The sequence below is a fragment of the Mycteria americana genome, chromosome 3 (assembly GCF_035582795.1).
Source record: "Mycteria americana isolate JAX WOST 10 ecotype Jacksonville Zoo and Gardens chromosome 3, USCA_MyAme_1.0, whole genome shotgun sequence".
Classification (NCBI taxonomy): Eukaryota; Metazoa; Chordata; class Aves; order Ciconiiformes; family Ciconiidae; genus Mycteria; species Mycteria americana.
Genome location: NC_134367.1, coordinates 72,860,252 through 72,883,329, shown reverse-complemented (window position 1 = coordinate 72,883,329; position 23,078 = coordinate 72,860,252). Strand labels below are relative to the sequence as shown.

The window sequence follows — 23,078 nt, the reverse complement described above, 5'->3', positions numbered from 1 at the left end:
CAAGGAGTACTGTCTACCCGGGAGATTTCCTCAGTTAATTTAGATCTCGCTTTTGTTACAGAGTTAACTCTTTGCTCCAGATTGAGGCTCATATTTGTGTTGCTTCTGTTCAGAAGGATGCTGCTGTTCAAAATAATCTTTGAAAAAAGAGAAAGACTCTTTCTTGCTTATGTAGCTGCATGGCAGTAATGTTTGTTTTTCCTCTCGCTTCTGCTCTTTCTAAAGATTTGCAAGCTTTCAGTTTTGGATTAGGAAAAATAGTACTTTAATAATAATAATTTAAAAAAAAAAAAACAAAACCAAACCAGAACAACTCTCTGTCCCTCCATAACTATGTTTGAAAAAAAGAAAATGTAGTATTCGTACATACCTTGGGGAAAGAAGTTAGGCTGGTACATTTTACTCTGTTTTTACTAGAGATGTCCATGTATGTGGCTTCTGTGGCTTTGGTGCTACTTGGTAAGTCAACCATGTGTCTAGAAGAGAGAATAAAGAGAGAGATGCTGTATATGTAAATATGTGCATTTAAGGAGTTTGAGAGAGGTGGGGTGAGAGAGATGCTGTATATGTAAATATGTGCATTTAAGGAGTTTGAGAGAGGTGGGGTTTTTTGTTCTTAAACTCTCATAGTTTATTTAGTATCCAACTAATTCATTTCCTCTTTTGTTGGCAGAAAATAGAATTTTTCTTCCCATTTCACTTGCCAGGTTATCAGTGCAAGTTAGTGATGCAGTGTGGGGGTGTGTGTGGTGGGGAGAACGTTACTATTTGAAGAAAGTCTTCTCCATCAGTCCTTTATGGAGTCTGTACAGGGAGTTTGAGTCCTGGCCGTAGTGCAAATAATTTGTCAAGCAGCACTTCCCGGCCAGCTTATGGAAAGCAGTTCTGGAGGATTCCCAAACTTAAATAATTGAAAGATACTGCTTGGTGTGCCTGCAGCTTTCTGGAGCTGGAATGCAAAACTGGCGGTGGAATAAACGCGCTCCCCGAGGAGGCTGAAGATGCTGCAGAGCAGCGGACAGAGAAGGCGAATTTTCCCGAAAGATGCTTTTCTTTTTTTTTTTTTAAAGCTGTATTCCTCTTTGAGGCCTGCAGTGATGGCAGGTGTCCAGCTGTGGTATCAAAACTGCAGTTTTAAAATTGGAATGAGAGGATGGCTCTTAGCCACTCATTAATCCTGTGCTGAACGTCTCCAAGAGAGTAACCAGTTACACGGCTTCACAAGTGCAGAAGTAATCACGGGGGGGAGTGGGGGGACTTACTCTGCAGGCGTGTTTCTGGACAGTAACATTTCTAGGATGTTTGAAAACAGCAGTAGCTAATTATCTCTTATTTGTTGGGCTAAATGGGAAGTATAGTGTACATAGAGTTACGCCTCCAGTGAAAATGAATCTGCATTTGCTGTGGGACGAGTTTTTGGGGTAAGCCTTTCCTTTTTCTTTTGCCTTATCCATCTTTCTCACTTTTGCCTGCTTTGTCTAAAAGTTTTTACCAACATTTGGAGTTCCTATAAGACCCTGAAAACAGAGAATCTGTTATAAAAAAACTGGTAATGCTGGTCTGTAAAAGTATATATGGCATTTTTTTGGTTTGTTATTTTTTTTGTCATGGGCCAGCTATATAATGTAATACAGTAAGCACTTAGTGACTGTTGAGTAATTTAAAATAGGACGTTTACTGTGATACTTCACTTAATTTTTAAGGTAACTTTAATTTCCAAGAATGCAGTAGCAAGACAAATGACAAATACTGATACCCTGTATTTTCATGCCAAAAACTTTGAGGAGGGTTTTACCTGAACTGGTCATTGAGTCTAGCGTAGCTGGGATGACCAGTCCCTTTGGCCATTGCAGCTTGTTCATCTTACTCTGCATGTGTTCTGTCATCTCAGTGATGTACCCAAATGTCTTTAATTCACTACCTGAGTGGCAAATATTAAATGCTCTGGGGCTGTTTTGATCATCATCATAACTGCGTTTTGTGTGGGTTGACATAGCTGTGTAAGAATGAAAAACTGTGATACAACACTAAGTATGTTATTTCTGGGTATTTCATTTGCCATTTCTCTTTGAGATGGGGGAAAAAGAGAGGAAGATACAGAGAGAAACTGCAGAGTTTGAGTGTTTCAGACATGCTTTATGCTGAATTTTTACAGAAACCATAGAAGTGCAAAGTATTTTTTACTTTTGTGTCAGTATAATACCTTATTCCTGTCACTGTTAATGTTGTTTTATCTCTAGCAATTGATTTGTGGAAGTGTGTTGCACAGGGGCATGTGAAAGCGTAAGTAGTTGTCTTGTTTAGTCAAAGATCAAGCAGATCATGGTCTCAAATACCATTTTAATTTCATTTTGGGATTGGAAGATTTGCTCTCTCTAAAAATAGCTAGATATAGGAAAAAAAAAGTTATTAGTTTTACTAAAACCTTTTGCAGAAGCATTCTCCCATTAACTTGCTGGCTTTCGGGGAAAACCAAGTTCAATACTGTACCTTTCTATGGTTCAAAATAAGTCACTTCTATGTCTTGGCCTCCATGTAAGTGCCCTACAGAAGACGGAGTGAAGTGAAGTTGTAGTTCTTGTTGTGGGAGAAAATGGGAAGAAAGGAAAGGGATGCATTTAGCACTGACCAAAGGGACTAGCTCTAACAGGAGACACAAATCCCCAAACCGTACCTCTGAAGCCACTGAGGTTTACTGCAACTTGGTTTTGTTTGAATCAGCTGATAGGAAGCGATGCCTGTCCAGAAACTGATGTGTCGTGTGTGTGTGCACTTATGCACACACACACGTGTGTTGTTATTTCATTATTCCAGTTAAATCAGTGAGACTGCATGCCTGAAGCTAAGCCTATATTTAAATGCGGATAAAAAGAGGATATGGTCTGTCAGTCTGTCTGTCATCAAGTTCTTTTCTCATGCTTTTCAATAACCCACAACACCTCCCCAAAGGCCCTTTGATAGGTAAGGGAACAGGCACATATTCGAGTTGGACCTGCAAAAACCAGGCGTCCAGTCTTGGGGACAGCTATGCCTGATGGCTTGTGCAGGTACCTTTGTTGTCCCAGAGGTTTCCAAACACTTTGGTGCAGTGACAGAGGGGACAACCCTCTTCTCCCTGTAGCCCCTGGCCACGTACTCCTGCCACTCGCCCCCGCTGGCATGAGCAGTCTCGCAGCTGCTCAGTTTGAGCAGAAGCCTGATGCAGGTGGAAACTGAGCTGGGTGGCCACAGGACCATTACTGCTGTTGTGAGCACTGATGGGGCTTGAGAGTATGTGATCCAGAGCGAGAGGAGAGAGGCAAGCCCACAGGTGGGCTTAACAGGGATTTAAAGTGACTCTGAAACAGTGCCCTGAGACCGAACTGGTCTGAAAATTAAGAACCTAAATATATTTTGCTCACTGTCTGTGATATCCTCATATTAGCATTTAATCATCTTGCAAGGATTTTGACCAGCATATAAAACAGCCAACTATTTTATTACAGCCTACCAAAAGGAGTAAGAAAATATTTAATGAATATTTCAAAAAATAATTTCTGTTTTTAAAAGATATATTTTTCCTGTGCCTTTAGAGTAGAAAGAGAAAAACGGCAGATGGAAAATGCATTATATGATTGTTTCCTTCAGGGATTAATCTCTTGAATGACACGAGCAGATATTTGGGGAGATATGTTTTGCCTGTGTATGATGTGTTTTTTTCACAATGCTTATAAATATACTTTGATCATGTTTGCTAGCAATGTCAGGATACCTGGTGTATTTCCACACCCCTGTCTGGGTTTTGAGAATGGTCTAGAGAGTACATGGCCAGTTATTATAATCTTGGACAGTTTTTCCAATTCATTTGTTTTTAGAACCTGGGGCTTTCCACTGCACTGAATACTTGCTGACCTTTAATTTCATTTACTGGAGGGTGGGGAGGAAAGAGGAGAAAAGAAAGGCCTTAGGAAATCCCTTTCCCCACCCTGCCAAAGAGGGTAACTTTCCTTGTAACTCTTGTTTGGGTTTAAAGGGTGCAAGCAGAGGAAAAAATACAGATCATCTTGCATCCTTCATAAAAGCCAAATGTTGAAAGCAAAGTATCAAATATTTAGGAGCATTACAAACTTGATACAACCTCTGTCATAAACGAGTATGTCAGGTTTACAAAATGTTTGTAGTCCCTGCTGAACAACCTTTATTCTGGTACATGATTATTTCCAATATACTCTATTTACTATTTCAATAATGCTTACTTAAACTGGATATTTGTTATAATGGATTTTGCTTTGTATTCATAATGTGTATGCTAAATCATGTCTCTGTTAAGATGCTTTTCTTCCTACTTCGAGAGAGGTAATCCAGTTTTCTCAAATTGAAAGTATTCCTTCATGCAGTTGCTTACTTTTTTGCTAGATTAATTTAATCCACTCCTTCATTTCCATTTTAAATCACTACCAGACATGTGATTTAGTAATGCCTCTCTCCTGTGATCTGGGGGGGTTGAGTTTGTCACTACTTTTCTACAGCTGGAAGAAATGTATTTGTTCATTTCTTAACCTTTTGACATGTCTGTTGTTACAAGCCTGGCTGTTTTTGACGGAGGATTGAAGTATAGAGTAAAAACTACAGAAGGAAACATCTTTTGTTATGATCAGAGTGTAAACTGAGCCTAATGCATCAAGGGGGGAGTATGCTTACATAAAAGATTTTTACACACACACACACAAAACCCAAAAGAGACACCCTCCTCTTCCTTCATGTGATTGCCTGTTGAATTTCAATGTGCTGTAATAAAAGGTGATTTTTTAAAAAGTTTTATTCACATGTCCTAGACGTATGACACTAAAATTGACTTGCAATTAGTTAAACTGCTGATTCTTCACTATAAAAGCAGGCTCAGCAAAGTTGAGACTACCCTTTCCTTCTGTTCGTGGCAGCAAGTGAGGCAGGTCTGAAAAGTCACGACCGCTGACCTCTGTGTGAAGATCCTAGACGCCTTTACCATTGTAATAAGCAGGAAAATGCAGGAGTTTAAAGCATTCAGAGAGGAATCTGTTTACAGGATCTGCACGCGGAGTGTTTTCTGATGGCGTGCTGCCTCTGACCTCGAGCTCAGGAGAGTCCCAAGTCACTGGTGCATGTAGGTGCTGAAGAAAGAAGTAGTTTTACCTGTCTTCTGACTCAGGGTATTATATCCATCAAACCTTTAGGCTTCAGCAACTTAACACCAATTCCACTTTTATCACGCTTGGAAAGCATAACATTATAGCAAAACTACTTAACCTTTTCCATATTTTCCTGGTAAAAGTGGAGGTTTGTAATAGTGTGGTGTGACAACAGGTCAAGTTTTTGTCCTTTTCCCTTTTCCTCTAGGTAAGTTGTATCATCTGGCAACAGAATGTGGTGTTAATATATGCATAAGTATATGCATAAATATATGCATAATGTTGAAAGATTTTTTTTTCCCGCTCTCCTTATATAAAAAAAAAAAAGTGTCTGAGTATGTTGCAATGCCAGAGGACACCACAGTGATTACATGTCATATAAACATGTGTGAGATAGCTTCTACACTAAACTTAAGAACAGATAACGGTCTATCTACTGCAGCAAAAGTATCCAAATGGGCATAATCCTGTTCCTGACCCTATGGACTCACTAGCTGAGGCCTCTGTTGCCAGCAGGACCAGGCGGCTGTGCGGGAGGAGAGCCAGCCATGCCCTAGCTCGGGACCGCTGGCAGAAGCTGCAGCGTCACCTCTGGGCTGCGGTGACGGGGTGACCGCACGAATCAGAAGGCTGAGAATGGCCATCTGTCTAAATGCATTTGGCGTGTCAAGAAGACAGACTTGTACCAACAGTGTAAGGAAAGAAGCTAATCTCATATAGTGGAGCTTTCTTTTATGATAGCAAAGTGGATCATGGCCTCTTTAGGCTTCTGCCTAGCAAGGCTTACACCTAGTATTGTTGCTAACGTGGCAAATGAAGACCTATGGCAGATGGAAACTGTGCTCTGCACTGAGCAGCCATTTAAATGTTTTTGTCAGCTGTTAAAGCCCATGAATTACGGTTGTTTTCACAAGCTAACTATCTAGCTCCAGGGCCTGTTTTCTAAAGTTACCATACTTCTTCAGCTTCCCCTTGCCTGAAGCCCTGAGTGCTTAGCATTGACAAGGGACATCAAATCTGGAAATTCAGCAAAGGGCTGTTCTGAAAGTTGGGGCCTAATTCTCTTGCTGTGACAGAGAGCTCTATGTGAGAGGAATGTCAGTTACTGGACTAACTGCAGCGCTGAAATTTCATTATGTGTAGCCTCTGCCTTCACTGTGATGCTTTATTCCTATTTCTTAAAATTGTACTAAATGCCTTCCATTTCAAGTGGGAATTTCTGATGAGCTATATAGCTGCCATCAATATCAGTTTTCCAGTCAAGAGCACATGTAAATTGTGCCATCAGATAATCTGGAGAAGCATAACTGATAATTTTTTTCTTCACTGTGGGTTGTTTTTCATCTAACCAAACTCACGAGGTGGACCCCAGGGTATCAGCTGTAGTGTAAGGCTTTACACTCCTCTTGCATCAAATCAATACCTCACTACTTTTCTAACCCTCAAAATATTTTGCAATGAATTTATAATTGGCAGGGTCTGTGCATAGTTTAAAGGTTTAAAATGTTTCAGGTCCTTTAGTTGTAGATTATAAAGAACATGTATTCACTGAAAAATCATTGGAGTGGAAGTTTTAGTGTCTTTTGGGGCTCTATTAAGTGATGCTGATCAATTGCAAAAGGGACCTGTATTACTCTCCTCATGCTACATGTCCTGGGGAAGAATATAGCCATTCTTATGGCTTACTGTATTGAGAGATAAATGATTTCATCCGTGAAACTGATTTCTTCCGTGACTGTATATAGAAATCGATGACATGGAGGAGAACCGCCATCTTTCTGTTTCGCTGAATAAAGTTAATGAAATTATTTGCAAGCCCTGATTCAGTTCAAGTGTCTTACTAAATAGTTATGGCTGATCATGTTTGCATTCTGTTACTGACTTAAATTACACGAACATCACAAATCTTTTGCCAGAGTCTTTGTTAATAAAACGTTTCAATTCCTACAGGATTTCTAAATAAGTAGAAGTGAGGTGCTTCTTCCTGAAATGAGTAATACATTATAGGTGATGCCAAAGGGGGAGAGTAGGAAAATGCCCAGCTAAACTTCTTTTAACCTGTGCCTCTTTGTAACAAAATAATGGTAGTCGGGGTTTCCAAAGAGATGGGGATTTGAAAAGCGAGCACGCCAGCTAATAGCTGTGGTAACAGGCTGAACGTAGTGGAATAATACCAATGTAGTGGCCTCTCAGTGTGTCTCTGCGCCTCGGAGCTCAATAGTGAATGCGCAGCATTGTTCGGCCCTGAAAAGTCTCGGAGCTCTTGGGATGTCAGGGCAGGCCGAGGGAAACTGATTTTCAGCTTGTAGCCTCCTTGCAGCAGGGCTGGAAGAAGCCGAGGGGCGGTTAGCCATTCCTCCCTGCTCTTTTGCTGTACCAGCTTCGTGCGTGTAGGTGGCGAGTCCCCTGCAGGGGTCTTATAGCTCAGCAGTCTACCTATGGGAGAAGACAAGAGGGAGGGGAAGGATTTTTTCCCCTCGCTTCTTTGTTGTTTGAGTTTCATGGTTGAATGTTAAGGGAAAGCTTTCCCTGGGGGAAGTTAGAAGGCGACATTTGAATTTAAGGAACAGCATGGGCATAACAGAAGATAGTTCACTGAGGGTTTACAGCTTAATGTTCTTAATTTGATCGCAGGTTTTGGAAGAAGATAAATGTTTTACTGTGTGAGGTTTTTAAAAAATAAACTGAGACTCTGGGTAAGTCGTGAGAACGGCTCTTAAATGCTAAACCATGCACCGAATTACTTTGTAAGTTCCTATGTGTAGAGGGTACGGAGTTGAGAAACCTTTGATGTTCTCTCTAAAAACAGGAACAACAAAAGGAATTGTTTTCTAGCACGGCTTGTTGGGAGAACCCTGCAGTTCCACCACAGAGTTAATACATCCTCCCCTCCGCAGCCCCCACCCTCACTCGTTTTAGACGATAGTATTTGCCTTTGTGGCCAAGTTTCTCCAAGTCCAGGCTGTGTGTTTTGGATTTGAGGTTTTGATTTGGATCCTAGCTCTAATATTTAAATAAGGAGGGATTTGCTACTCCTTTCTCATAGAAAACAAGCAAGTGGAAAACCTAAACAACATGAAAAATGGTGGGATTGAGTGTCCCTATCTGGAAGAAAGATACAGCACGAGGGAGAAATCTGAGCAAAATAACTCCTTTAGCTGTACTAACAGGACTTCAACAGGAGTCTAAGTTTGTGTGTTCCCTGTCTCTGATCTAAACACTAAGAAAGCTCATCTGAGTTGTTTAGTGAAAAGCGGCAGTTGTTTGGGCCACATGGACGGATTTAGATGTTGTTTATTATAGTTAACAAGCAGTCTGAAAACTGGCCAATGTAAAAGTGTTTGAAGGCTGCAAAAGAGAAGTAATACGGTACTGACTGTAAAAGTCAGGGAAGCAGAAGGATGGTAGCAGACAGTTGTTATCTGATGTCTCTTCATGAATGTTTTAAATTTCTCCTACCTTGCTGTAAAACATACAGCGGTATGTTTTTATGAATGAGGTTTCATGCCTCTCTCTTGTTTGTATTTGTCAGGGTTTTTTTTTTTTCCTCTGGATTGACAAAAAATTGCATAATAAATCCAATGGTCAGTAGAAATCTGAAGATCTCTTTTCACTGACTTTCTTTGTAGGGTGTTATGTGTGTATAAAATTCAATTAAAATACTTCTGAATAGGAATGTTAGAGAATTTTAATACTTTTAAGTCCGTAGGATTATATTCTGTAGCTGTTCGTAAAGAAGGCATAGGGGCTCTGCAGTATATATAGCTTTAATAAAATGACTGTCGTTCTGGTTCGAATTAAGGATGTTATTGTTCTAATAAGAAGAAAGTGCAGAGAAAGGCTTATGACTCAGTAAGTCAGTCGCCGAGAATTATGCACCAAATGTTCACTGTAAGCAAGTCCAAGCCTTTAATCTGTTTGCTTCTTGCCCTGTAGTTTCTGAAGTGTGACTCTTGGCACTGTTAATCTTGAATACTGATATGTCGATAAGTGTTGCAGGCATTAACACCCCCTGTACATGGGTGCAGAGGCTACGCTGCTCTGTACACTGACACTGCAGTGATCTCAGATAATCTCAATTCCTGCTTTGCTTCTTGCATACAAAAGCTCTAAGGAAAGTATTACTTGTTTGAGGCAGGAATTTTGTTGTTCTGAATGGTTTGTCTTCATGAATTAACAGCTAAAAAGTAGTAGGAAGTATTGCATGCACTGCAGAATGGCCTTAAAAGCATTGTGAAGCCACTTCTTCATCACAAACGTGGTTCTATTGGAGTGGCTTTCACAGAGATACCTTAAAGCTTAATGACAAGGAAGGGAAGGGAGGGGTAGGAAAGGACCAAATCAAGATAAACAGCAGTCGGGATGTGATAGAATCATCAGTAGAAAATAAAAATGAAGATTTGGGGTGACTATTTTTTTACAGATCTCGTGTATGTGGCAGCAGTAGGACACTTTGATTTTTCTGCTGTGACCAGTTATTTTGTCGCCATTTAGCAGTCTTAGTCCTCTTGACCTTATTTATGTAAAATACTGTACTTAGCTATAGAAGCAATACAGTGAGAAGAGCTGTGGTATGTTGTACTCCTTTGAACTTGAACACCTGCTGGGTTTCTTTGTATTTATTTTTATTTAAAGTGTTGTGAGATTTCAAAATACTAATTATTGTATGCTGCAAAAATCTGTCACAGTCATTTGTTAAATCCTGAGTCCTTTACCTGTCATTGAATACGTTCCTATTGAACTGTGATTTTGAAAGAGCTGTTAGCTTACTGTTACAATGTCACCTTAAAAATAAGACCTAATGTTCCCTTTTAGCAGGGTGGGCATAAGAAAATGACTGATGACTGGAAATGCCAGAGCCAGTCTGTGGTGGAGCCAGGCCATCAGTATGTCTTAGTTCCAACCTGGGTAGAATTTAAGGATTCTTCTCCCCAAGATGTAAATATGAATACTGCTTTCTGCAGCTTTTATTTTTATTCAAGAGAGGAAACCCAGAAGAAAGTTTTATTTTATTGTAAATGCGAACATCTGTTAGTATGAGTCTGGTGTTACTATTTCAGTTCTGTTTCAAAATTCTAGTTGCTAAACTTCCTGAGGTGCAGAGGAGGTTCCAGTAAGTGTCTCTGGTTCAAAAGCAAATGGGAGAAATCATTTAGCTGGAATCATTTGAAGAAAAACATAAATTATTTAAAGATTCTGAAACTCACTTCTATTTGGCATTTAACAAAGTCAGCTGTTCCAGAGAACTGGTTTTTACAAAATGCATTTTTTTTCAGGCAGGATTTTGACTGGAAAGGTTTGGAAGTCAACGGAAAATTCAGTGGCAGAAGTGAACAACAGACTGTTAAAATGAGTTTAAAAGAACGAATCTGCTTGTGCTAGATATTGTAGTTACGAGTTCTTGTTAAATTGGAAGAGATGAGTTGTATGAAGACACCTTCTTTGTGGTCACACAACTACATTTTTCACTGTAACTAGTAAGAATGATTCCTAGATGCTATGTTTCCTTCTACTGAAACTGTGCATCCCTCTCTAAAGTTTATTTTGCCTCCTTTACATTGCTAGCGATGAGACAGTTAACATTTTTTAATCTTAAAAACATCCTAATGTTCTTGGTGAAGCAACAAGCATCTTGTGCTATGTTGGGGATGCCTAGCCAAGACCTCCAGTGTGCTTGTGCTGCAAAGGGCTTTGAAAGGTTGTGAACTTCAGCAGCAACTTTAGCTGGGTTTGATGAAGTTGAAAACTTGCTGTAGTGGTAGTATGTTGGCATGACAGGACATTTGCTTGGAGCAGTAGACTAGTCCAGGAAGAAACAGAAACCAGACCTGATGTCCAAGCGCTGTTACTGTGATGTAGAGTAGGATGGAAAGACGCTAGTAATGTGCCAGCAGCAAGGCCTGATCCCATATGATGCTGGGCGGAAAGAAGAGTCCATGTGGATTTTCATTCAGGTCACAGCACTGAAGTTTGAATGTAAAAAATACTACAACATTCAAGCAGCATCATGTTGGACACTTACTATTTACTCCTTTTCACTAAATGCTAGTATGGGCAGAGAAGAAAAGGATGTAAAAGCTTTCATTGCATTATCATCTAGGGTATTATTCCTCCATGTGCATTCATATCTACGTGTCTTACTGAATTTTCATTTGCTCTGATTTAGAACAAAATAGAATAGAACCAGGCCATCTTTTTTAAAAAAGAAGAGAAGCAAGCCTTCAAAATTCACAAGGAGATGGAAAATAATCCTTTTAAAAGGCCTATAAATGGAGCGTTGGATCCATATGCTCTATTTGTGCTGCAGTACATCAGCAGCATGTGATGGCTTGTCCCTTTTGTTAGGTGTCTCTGCAGTACTGTATACAGATGAAATAGCTACTGCATTGCAGAGAGTTATTAATACATTACATTGCACTTTCAGTGCAGATGTCAGTGTGTCCTTAAGCCTGAATGTACCCTGTGGTTGAGTTATGTTTTTTTTTTTTTAAATTTTGCTGAGGATAACTTATTTCTTCAGTAAATCCTTAGCCAATTGGGAATTATAGAATAACATAATTCCTAGCCACTGTAAACTCCACTTATTGTTCAAATTTAGAAAAATCAAGGCTTTGTTCCAAAATAAAAAGAGGTCACCCTTCTCAACTCTTAATCCTGATGCATTAATAATGTGGTTTTAGGGCACCGTGCATGCAACGGGAGGGAGCAGGAGATGGGGCAGAGAAAGGGATGCAGCTCCTAAAAGATAATGCAGATAAACAAGGCCCAAACTCAGGGGATATGAAATGCTAGAAAATGAGAAGTGGGGCAAACCCATTATTTTTCTGTCACATCTGTGTACTGTTTCATTGGCAATGCTCATTAGACAGCAACACAGAAGGCTTTTGAGTTTCTAGTCTCCTGCACTGACAGCTCTCAGTGCTGTGCATGTTTAAAGCGAAGGTGAGTGAGGGGTTGTTCTTAGGGAAATCCTCAGGTATGGGGTGGACTTCTGCTGACTTACACGTGGGGATGTAAGGGAGCGCTAAGGTCAAATGTGGATGTGCAGAGATGAAAGAGCAAGGCAGAGCAGAGTAAGGACCTGAGCTCTGTTCCCCTCTCCCCCCCGCCCCAGTAATGCCCGTGAGAGCTCAGTGTGCCAGTTCAGACCAGTGGCTGAAGCTCACGCTGCATCGCTGCAGCCCCTGCTTATGCCTGGCCCACTGAAGTAGACGTGGGAAGCTCTCTGTCACCGGCTGCCCCTGGGTCAGTCACTGAGCTTGATTCGAGCCTTCGGAGTTCAGGAGGTTTGTCATTGCCAAATGATGAAGCTGCTGGTATTGTTTGTATGTCTTGGGACTTCACAGAAGTGACCAAGCAATGCCCTATGGCTGGCTGACACTCTACAGGTCTGCCCAGGAGTTAGTTAAAACCTCCCTCACAGGTGATAAAAGCTCCATAGGCAAGGTGGGCACAAGGTGTGAAGAAGCAGAGGTCCAGAGGAGTGAGTCATTAGCTCCTGCAGAAATATGTGTGAATGTGGAGCATAGCAAATGTATGGTAAATTTGCCACATTCAGGTTGTTTGATTGAATACCTGGGTGCTGCACTGCGCAAGTACCGAGGACGTTGGGACCAGCGTTGGCCATCCTGTGCCTGTGAGTGTGTCCAGAACTTATAGATACGTGGTGGCTCTGTCCAAAGTATTGCACAGACCTTGCAAAAAGTGTCCATGTGTATGTGTATCTTGTAATGTAAATATGTAAGTATTAAAAAAACCCCTCACAAACTACAGGAGAATGTATGTGAGAGAGAGCACGTCTCAATGATCTCAGACGTGGCAGCGTGGCAACAGGTTGTAAACACCTGATCTTCTAGCCTGGGTAAAAGGGACTTTCACCCCGACAGCCCCGATGTTCAGATCAAAGTGTTTCACAGCTTTGCAAATGGTCTCAAGGCTGTCTTTGCTTCCTTTTTCTACCTCCAGTTTCCTGCTGAAAGGCGTTGTTCAAGGACTATGCTCTTTAGGAAAACTCAGAATGAGTCCGAGGCTGTGTTACGTACAAGGAGAGAGGGAGTGAATTTCAAGTACGATTTTAAAGATAGAATATCTCTTTGCGGGCTAGGTTTGAGCACGCAGCTGTGAGAGCACACCTGGAAGGTGGTGCCAGCAGCTGGGAACTGTTTTGACTTCTTTTGCCTCGCAGCTCCAAGATAGAAATGCCATCACCCCCTCCAGGCTAAGAGAGCCGTCAGCTTTCCCACCAGTTAGCACCAGTCGATACCCATTTTTCTCTTTTTTCCTTCATCTTTGCTCCTGTTTCTCCTCTCACTGTCCCCTTCCCTACAAAACTCTCTTTTTTTTTCTTTTTCCTTTTCTTTTACTTTGCTTCATTGTGATGTAGCACAGAGCACTTGATGGTTTGGTTTTCCCATTTTCTTCCGAAAGTCTTTCCTCTCCCTCTTTAAGAAAAACATTGACGCTTTGCAAACACCCTGCAAAAGCCTGTTGCTGTTTATGTTAGGGCAGAATAGGATCCAGAATGGTCCTGTTGCCGAGGATCATCCTATTACGTCGCAGGTTCATGGGAGTTTCTAAGATAAACACAGAAATTTCACGATACCAGCAGGTGACTTATTTGCTGTACATGCTTATCGATATTGTCTGCAAATCAAGGAGCAAAGCGTAATAAATGCTGTGGAAGTGGGGGCTCTATTTGATGTTTCCACAGCATTGTGCCCGGAAAAATGGAAGTTTGTGGGTGTTGCTCAGTGAAGTGTGCATTTTAAAGTTACCCACAGTGATGCCCATTGTCCTGTCCCTGAATTGCATGATGTCATGTTTCATTTAAGGCTCTTAGCGATGCCGAAGACTGTCGGTGCGCTGGGAAAAGGCGGTGAGAAAGTTGTGAATCAGGTTTCTGTAAAGCCTTTGTGTTTAGGGTTTTGATAGATAAAAGCTGACTCATGCAATATTTCTGGCGAAGGAGCTGTACGGACTAGTAAGAGCTTCTCATTTTACCTGAGTGCCCAATGAGGTAATTCGGGAACAGCTGAAGGCAGAGCCCGCGCCTCTCCTCTGCCGCACAGGTAGGTCGTGGGTTGTTCGGAGAGGATTGGAAAAATAGAGAGGACTTGTTCGTCCTGGGTGCGAGGAGCCAGAGACATTCCTCAGTGGTGAGATACTGTCGCAGAGGATATTCCCTTGCAATAACGTTCTCGGACATTAGCGTGCTTGGTTGTGACAGAGGCTATTCTGCTTTAAATATTGGGGGTGGGGGGTGGCAGTACTTTGACAGACAGAGGCACGTTACTTGGTGACTTTTTTCCCTCGTTGCAAGATTTCTAATAAATGGGATTTCTGTTGCTCAAAGTTCAGTTAAAGTACTTGGCAGCGTACCCTGTGTGACAGTTCAGACTAGAGATCTAATCCTGGAAATATTGTAGCTCTCTGATGTGATTTTGTTCACAGAGGGTGTTCGTTTTAGAAATGATATGCATTCATATGCAAAATTTAGTAATTAAAAATCTGTTGACCTTCACTGGGACAATATTCAGAGCAGAGGATACGGGGAGTGTATTTGAGATCATGTTGGGATCCTTGTAGTGAATGTGTTTTAATCTTTCTCGGTCAGGTGGCTGTATAACATTTATGTTTCTCAATTCCGGTGCTGCATTTGAATTTGATACTGAATGTAGAAATTGTTCTAAACAGTCTTGCTTAATTGTATCCACAGTATGAATGCTTTATTTGAAATATGAAAATATCTCAAGGAAAATACAGGAAAGATTTCTTGTAGTCTCATCACTTTTAAGTAGCTAAACTTCCAGAGGATGTGAAGCCTGTAATTTCTGGTAATGTTGACTTTGTAGATAACATCTGAGGTGCTCTTTTTCATGCCAGGAGAAAGACAACAACAATACTAATTATGAATATAAATTGACTTGTGAGTTTTCAGTCATGCAGTATGTCTTAAAATGTCATGTGCAGTAAACAACTTGGAGGAATAAACACCTATATTTAGAGAGGGCTTGGGGATCTTTGCATATAAATACAAAATTGATGGAAAGCACTTTATCTCTCATTGTATGCTAATGTTCTAGAGTAGCCAAAGCTGCAGAGATAATGGAAAACCATTTATCATTACCATGAATATAGTTACAGGAAGGAGGTATTTGTTAAAGAAAAGTGATAGAAGAAGTGTATGCATTTTTGGTGAGAATTTGTTTATGACTGCACACTGAAGACATGAGATAACGCCAAGATAGTTGCTTTGCATGTGCCTTCGGTGTTGTAAGTAGTATTACCTGTGGGGGTGAAACGCGGGTGTTCCTTGTCCTTGCACGGCTGTAGAGGAGGGACATGTTGTTGTTCTTGCTGGGGAGCGCTCTGGGGTTTTGCCATGCCTCTGTGTGTCTGTGTGTGTCTGTGTGTCGGGGGGGCAGGAGGGAGGTTTGCAGGGGCTGGGGAGGGGGAGAGGCTGACTGAATTCATGCAAAGGCACAAACAAGAAATTACTTTGTTCGGGGAGCGTGTTTCCTTGTGAGTAGGGACAAGTAGTAGTTATCCTCCTTTCAGTGCTGAACTAACAAGTATTTACTGTTACTCCTTAATTAAAGTATGCAAATTGAAGATTTCCTTTTTTTTTTTCCCTCCCCGGACTGAGTTAAATACCGTTATTCACGGCTCACAAAAGTTCTCAATATTATTTTGGTTCGTCATTGAAAAGGTTCAGTAAACAAAAGAATGCCTAACAAAAAAAGCAGTGAACCGGGCCGGAGGTGGGTCAGGGCTTGCTCAGAGCCTGTGCTTCTGCGGGGCTCTGGGGGTACCTACAACAACACGAAGTGTTTGCAGGCCGAGTTTTGGGGAACGCACCTCCCTGCTGGTGCGGCTGCTGGAAGGGGTGGCGGGGGGGGAGGGAGGGGGCGTGTAAATCAGTCCCGCAGGGGACATGGAGTGAACATGGACATGGAATGAACTTGCTTTTTATAGTCAGTTTGTATCAAAGACAGAAATTTGTAAGAGGTTACAGGGTTTGCAAAGGCACCGGGTCAGTTATGATACATAGAGAGCAAGCTTGGGGAGGACGTTTCCCTGCCCCCTTCACTCTCATTAATTCACTTGTGGATTTTTCATGGGGCGGTTGGTACAGACCTTAGGCACCTGGCACAGGAGTGGAGTTACTTTTCCCTAAAACTGTACCAGAGCTCTGAAAAGCCAAATGCGGACGCTGGCAAGAGAAAAGGTGGCTGTGGCAACCAACTGGATTCAGCTGCTGCCTTTTCTGATGGACGTGTGACGGCAGACATCATCTAAAATACCTGCTCCTGGCTTCCGCAGCGGGGGTGGTGCTGCCTAGTCTCAGAGAGGTTTCTGAAGATAAACTTGTGAAGCCTTGGAAGATGTTCAGATCCTGTGTTATTGGGAAGGGCTATGGGTTTGTAACAGCTACCTGTAGCCGAGGCAGAAATTGAGGGCTGGGCAGAGCCAGGGCTTGTCGCTGGGTCCTGGCTTACAGGGCGCAAAGCGCGTGTTGGTACAGGACTTGGCAGCTGAGCAAAGGAAGCTGCTTCCTGGTTTAGGGCCACGCCGAAACCCCTGGTGTCCTCCCTTTCTGCTGGGTTCACCGCCTGCCCAGGCGAAGCTGAGGTGTGTTTCGAGCAGGCTTGGAGAGGTTTGGGGTCCTCGCCTTGCAGCAGCACTGGGCTTTGGTGCCGTCTGCGGGGACCCCGAGAAACGTGTTTTGCTGGCCGGAGACGTAATGGGCAAAATTTTAGCAAAAACTCTCCATAGGGAAGCCAAATGACCAATTTGCACCTGGCTGGGAAAGGAGTAAGAATGAAGTAAAATGTAGCTTTTGAGGCTAGCAGTGAGGATGAAGCTCTGAGGAGGAAACAGACCAAGATTTTCAAGTAGCAAATAGTTTGCTTGGTGTCATTTACACATACAGGAATAGTGATTTGTGTTAAAAATGAAGGAACTTGAGTCCTGTGTTGCGTGCAATTAATTAGCCACGCATAGCAGGTGCCTGGGGTTTGCCAAGGTCAGTGGGAATACAGGTGTTAAAGAGCAAGCCCATTTTAACTACTACAACTAATCCTTGTTGTGGGGTTTTTTTTCTTTTTTTAATAAGCAATGACGTTGTCATTAAACAAGGAAATAAGGGGGTTTGTTTTGTTTTTCTAGGACGTGATCTCCCAATGCTTCTGGCTACAAGTATGTCTTATGAAAAACTACTTTTAACATTTATTCTGACTTGAGTTTCATTGACTGGAACTGTGTTTTGTTTGGTTTTTATATTAATGAGCCTGACAATGTTTGTGGAGCAAATATTACATATTAATGCCTTCAGGTTATCTGAGAGGCAGACCACTTATCAGTGAAACAGGAAGAAAAGAGCGTGGAGTAATGGAATGTCACAGGAACCCTTTATTTTCCCTGTAAATGTGGCTAATCAGGTGTTTCTTTGTCAGGTAATTTTAGTAAAATATCTTGGAGTAAGTTAGCTGGAAGGGTATCCCTGTTATCTTGTTTATCCTGTGCATTTTTCAAGGGGGTTTACATCTGCACAGCAACATTGTGCTTTCTAACTGAACGTGAAAAATGATCCAAAGCTGATAACAAAATACATTCTTCCTTATCAAAAATGCATACTTTCTTATCACAAGCAATAGGAAGGCAAACATCTTTGTCCATGCCTGTTTTGAAACGAGAGAACTTCACTGCATTCTTCAGTTTTAAACATTTTCCTGGTTAATTGCTTTATGTTTTATTTTGGAGTTTGTACTTGATGTGGTCTATTCAAGAAGGGTAAGAAAATATGCTTCTATGCTGCAAAACCAGAAGAACCTGGCACAAAGAAAGGCTATAGATTTTCAGACTTCAAGGTAAAACCAGGGGTACAGAGGTGCCAAATTAGGTTTTTAATCTAATGGCCAATTTCTGATCCATGTAATGAGCAAATTACTCTCAGTATTAATTCCGTGCATTACCTTGAGGGCAATACTTCTCCTTAACAGAAAGCTAATACCATCATCACTGAAATGGCAGTATTAATTACTCATGTACAAATAAAATCTTGTGCGTTCAAGATAGGCCAAATAAATCAAACATTCTTCTCTGGGCTTTTTTTTTTTGTTTGCTTTGGATTGGGGTTTTTTGTTTTTAAATAAATAGTAGTGTTTGATTTTGAAAAATGAGAGAGTGGCTTTCTGCTTTGAATGGAATTCTCCCCCCTGGCCCCAGACCAACTGCAGCAGGAGCGGTGTCTGGGAAGTTTGTGCTTGTAATTGCATAGCCAGTCTGCCTCAGTTTGAGAAGGGCCACCTTAAAGGTTGGGCGGGTTCAATTTGCAGCTTACTGGCTTTATGGTTTCTTTACTGAAACTGCTGTCTAGAGCTGTAATCGCCAGTATGATTTTTGAAAAACAAGGTTGTCGCTGGAGTAAAATAAGGACTAAGCTACCACTGTGTGGGTAGCTTCAGCATTGCTTTTCTTCCTAAATTGCCGCAAGTTTCCCTTTTTCACAGGACAGATATTCTGAAATTCTTTGAGTTTGAGGCAAGATTTTTTGGGTGGACACTTCTTATTGAAATGAAACCTTGAGGTATTGAATTTACCTGCAGCTGCTTTTGCAGATTCTCGTGGTGCATCGCACACAACTTGGCCAGAGAGAAATCTGCGTTGCATCGTGGTCAGTGTCCTGCAGGGCACTTCGGCAATAAAAAGAAAGTAGAATTGCGATGCTGACAGGAAGACAGACAACTTATTTTGTTGTTGCACTGATTTGAAAAGCAGCTTTGGGTCAGTTCAACAGGGGGTAATATTCTGGCTTGAGCTGGACAGTTTTAGAATGACTTATTTTCCCAGTAGAAAACTGAATTATTTGGCAGCACTCTTTCCTGTGGGAACTCTTTTTTTCAGAAGCTACATTATTTTCATAGGGAAATCATTCTGGTTTTAGTGTTTGTGTACAAGCCACAGAGCTGGTAATTGATAACTGCTTTTAGTTTTTGTTTGACTGTTGGCCTTACAGTATTCAAAATGAAAGATACTGTCTGGTATCACTGTGTGATTCTTGAGTTTTCCAAAGCCTCCAAACCAGGGTCAGTGCTCCGCCTGGAGGTAGCAGGGACTGCTCCCGACAGAGTTTTTTTTAACCTTAGGGAAGATCTTCGAGTCTTATTTCTGTCCCGTGCTGAGCCTGGGCAGTGCATGCGCTAGCACCAAGCCCACAGACATATATGTGAGCAGGAGGTACGCGGTGCCTGTGTAGCAGCCCCCAGTGGGCGATTCCCACCACCTGAAAAGCATTAGAGCCACAGTGACCCCCAAATCGCGTTGTTCTGGTTGCCTTTTAGTTAAGACAACAGGCTGTTTTCCCTTCAACAGGCTGCCCAGGGAAGTGGTTGAGTCGCCATCCCTGGAGGTATTTAAAGGACGTTTGGATGAGGTGCTTAGGGACATGGTATAGTGGTGGTCTTGGTAGTGTTAGGTTTACGGTTGGACTCGATGATCTTAAAGGTCTTTTCCAACCTATACGATTCTGTGATTCTGTAAAGTAGAGCTGTGGCAGTTTCATATGCAAAAAGCCTTAAAAGTATCTGTTGTCAACCTTTATGTTATGTGGAGCAGCAACAGTAAACCCACTTCTTCTGTTTATTTTTTTAGATGACTTCCACTTACCTCTTGATGTTTTACCAGCTGTGACAGAGGCCCTTGACTCCAAGACGAAAGGGGAAGATTTGCACAAGGAGAGCAGACCTTTCCGCTACTGTGAAAAAAAAACCATGGACCTGTCAGACAGTGACCGTCCCGTCAGCTTTAGCTCCACTTCCTCCTCTGCTTCCTCCAGGGACAGCCACTGCTCCTTTGGAAGCAGAATGACCTTGGCTTCAAACAGCCACTTGGGCTTGTTCAACCAGGATAAAGAAACGGGTGCCATCAAGCTAGAACTGGTCCCAGCCAGGCGATTTTCCAGCAACAAGCCACGCAAAAACTCCCCTGCAGAGCACGAGGATCCTGAGGAAAGCCTGGAAAAAAGGCTAAGCATGCCAAGGAAAGCAGAACCAAAAGGAGCGAGCAAAAACTGTGCAATGTCCCTGGTCACAGAGCCCACCAGTCCCAAGCTCCTCTACGTAGACAGAGTCGTCCAAGAGATTCTGGAGACAGAGAGGATGTATGTGCAGGATCTAAAAAGCATTGTCAAGGTAGGAGTCTTGGTTAGGATGGTGTTAACTGTTCCATAATGCTATTTTTTACATTGTTTGATTTCACAGCAGGACAGATGGACCTGACAATGGAATTGGCATTTGCCGGTCTTTATAAATTAATGTAACGTCATTGTTCTTGTGTGTTTCTAGTTTTTATTTGATTAGATAAATCTAAGCTGTTACTATGTGTTCATGAAGAAATAACAGAAAAAAACATCCTACAGTTGACAGCAGAAGTGAACATAGTAAACTCTGCAGTAACGCTTATTTACAAAAAAATGTACAATGCTCTGTTTCCTAGAATGTATGGCAAGAAGCAAAGAGCAGACAGCTTGTTTGCCTGTCTTTATCTGAAGGGTCTCACTTACTGATTCTCCCCCCCCCATCCTAGTCCTGCAAGTTCTTTCCTGCCTTTTTCTCCGTCCCTTTCATGCAGCTCACAGCTGCAGTGTGTTCACTCCATGTCCTTGGCCTGTAGTATTGAATATGGCATGTGTATTTGCTGGAAAACACTATTGTTTGGCTGTTCTATGAAGAAATTATGGTTTCTTTAATACTAATTCTGAATTGGTGGTGCTAGTAAATGGGTGTAGCATTTATTAGCAGCAGTGAAGTTTTTGTCCAATCCCCAGCCTAACAGTATCTTTCATTTCCCCTTTCTAGTACAGAGAAAAAAATGGATGAGTCCTTCTGTGGATTGCTCTGCTCACTCCATGTACTTATAACTGTGCCATCAGTGTCACGTTCTTTTGTATTTTTGAACATGACAATTAAGTCCCTTGGCTATTGCATGTAGTCTACTTACTTAACCCACAAAGAAGGATTTCTTGGGAGGCGCATGTTTAATGTGCTGTTTATAGAATATATAGCTTCAGGTAGCTGTATGAGGTCATCTGCAAAAGGAAATATCAGTCAGCTGGAGACACTCTCCCCACCTGCAGTTCCAAACTGCCTGGTCCCCCAAGCAATGAGCGGGGAAAAAACGCTAAGGCTTTGATGACACAAATGCATGTCATGATTAAACACTAGCACCCCACCCCTTTTTGGAAACTTTGGGAGAACAGCACCCCAAAGTTCTCACAACGAAGGCTTTTTGTTCTGTAGCTGGTGCTGTTCCACTACATCCAACTGTTGCCTAAGTTGCATTTTAGAGTATTTAAGGTTGTCATATGCTACAGAAGCAAGCCAGCTTCTGTGCGTAGTCACCGCTCACTAGGCATGACCTCCATGGTTTTGGAAACCTTAGCCCTCACTCGCCCTCCTATGCAGTAAACTGTACAACTTGAGAAACTGGAAAGAATCATTAAAATCTTGAAACAGATTTTCCATTTACAAATAGGAAGGCCAACAAATGCTTGCTAGAAATACTTTAAGCATCACTACAGTAGGTGTAGAGTAAATGAGGCAAATGCACTTGAAGTTATGACAGAGCTGGAGGAATTTACCTGTGAAATGCCCAAGCGTATTTCCTGCAGCAACTAATAAATAATGAATTTCGAAAGCTTTGTGTGGCACTAGACAGCCTATTTGGAGTGTTTGGCAGTGGGGCTTTTCTTAGGTAGGTATTGAGGATCCAAGGGTTTCAAAGGAGGTCCTTCCCAGATGGTGAGGACAGTGGGGAACCAGCCACGTCAGCCTGTGCAGCACATTCTTCGCTTGGTTTCAGGGGTGGGAGGTGTGACTGGAAGCACGTTACAGAGGAGCCCATTCTATATGTTTGTCAGGATTCCTCCACAAGTTACCTTAGCAATGCTGCAGTGATTTACCTAACCAAGGGTGGGGGTTGTGGGAAGGATGAGAAGACTCCGCAGACATCTGTAGGAGTGCTGTAGCCTTACAGGATTTGATTATCTGGGCCTCTATGACTTGGGGCCATTTAGCCTGGCAGCCAGATGACTGGTGCTGAGCCAAAGTAAGATGAAGGGAAGCAGCTTGATCTGTCTTATTTTCCAGATAAACATGGGTCAGATTTTGGCAGCTGGTTAGGAAATGGGATGAGAATGGGAAAAGGGGAGCTGGGGAGAGGTCAAAGGACAGCTGCTGCCCAAGAAGCGTGTGGGAACTGAAGAGATACATGAAGGTGGGAGCTGGTGGAGGAGAGCATAGGCAAAAGAACCAGTACTAAGCAGAGAGAGAAAATGATTAGAGGGAAAACAATAGGAGGAAATGAGAGAAACCCCAGGAAGTAGGAAGTTGAAGGGGGTATGAAATTGGTTGGAACTGGAGCTCTCTAGCGAGTTTTGCAGCTGACTGCAATAGAGCAGCTTACGTACACAGACTAAAAATAGTAAGGAGGGTTTTTTTGTTTTGGGGTGGGGTTTTTTTGGCAGGGGGAAGGAGGGAGGAAGAGAAGCAGGGCAACCCAGGTACAAAGAGCTAAAAGCTGAAGAGATCCAGATGGAGGATGGCATAAGAACAAAGAGGGAGAAATGAATAGGTTACTGTTTTAATCACCCTCTACCCCCAGCTGAGAACTGTCAGTACAGATCTCGTCTATTGCTTTTTGTCCCTTGGTAGTGGGGATTTGCTGATGCTACCTTCTCTGTAGACAATGTTTAAAAAAAAACATGTTCTCACTTGTTTCCAGCACTTTGAAACAGGTTCTAGAGCTAGAACTGAGAGGGTGTCAAAAGCAAAAAGCATGTTTGCCTGTGATGCACACTCAAGCTTTCTTGGGGGGTTTGGGGAGATTTTTTTTTTTATTTTTAGTGGGGGTTTTGGTGGGGGTTTTTTGTGG

The 23,078-nt window shown here is 42.1% G+C and overlaps 1 protein-coding gene across 10 annotated transcripts in view; it reads left to right on the top strand.

The window, feature by feature from the left end:
- Positions 1 to 23,078, top strand: part of PLEKHG1 (pleckstrin homology and RhoGEF domain containing G1) — a 139,462-nt gene that overhangs the window by 68,365 nt on the left and 48,019 nt on the right. For 7 of the 10 annotated variants that reach the window (XM_075498997.1, XM_075498996.1, XM_075498989.1 and 4 more), the window contains one exon: positions 19,800 to 20,338. In XM_075498997.1, coding sequence (XP_075355112.1) covers positions 19,919 to 20,338 — 420 coding nt within the window. In that variant the 5' untranslated portion in view covers positions 19,800 to 19,918. Of the gene's footprint in view, positions 1 to 14,281; positions 14,303 to 19,799; positions 20,339 to 23,078 lie in introns of those variants that run through there. The other 3 variants (XM_075498993.1, XM_075498995.1, XM_075498999.1) reach the window with 2 other exon arrangements.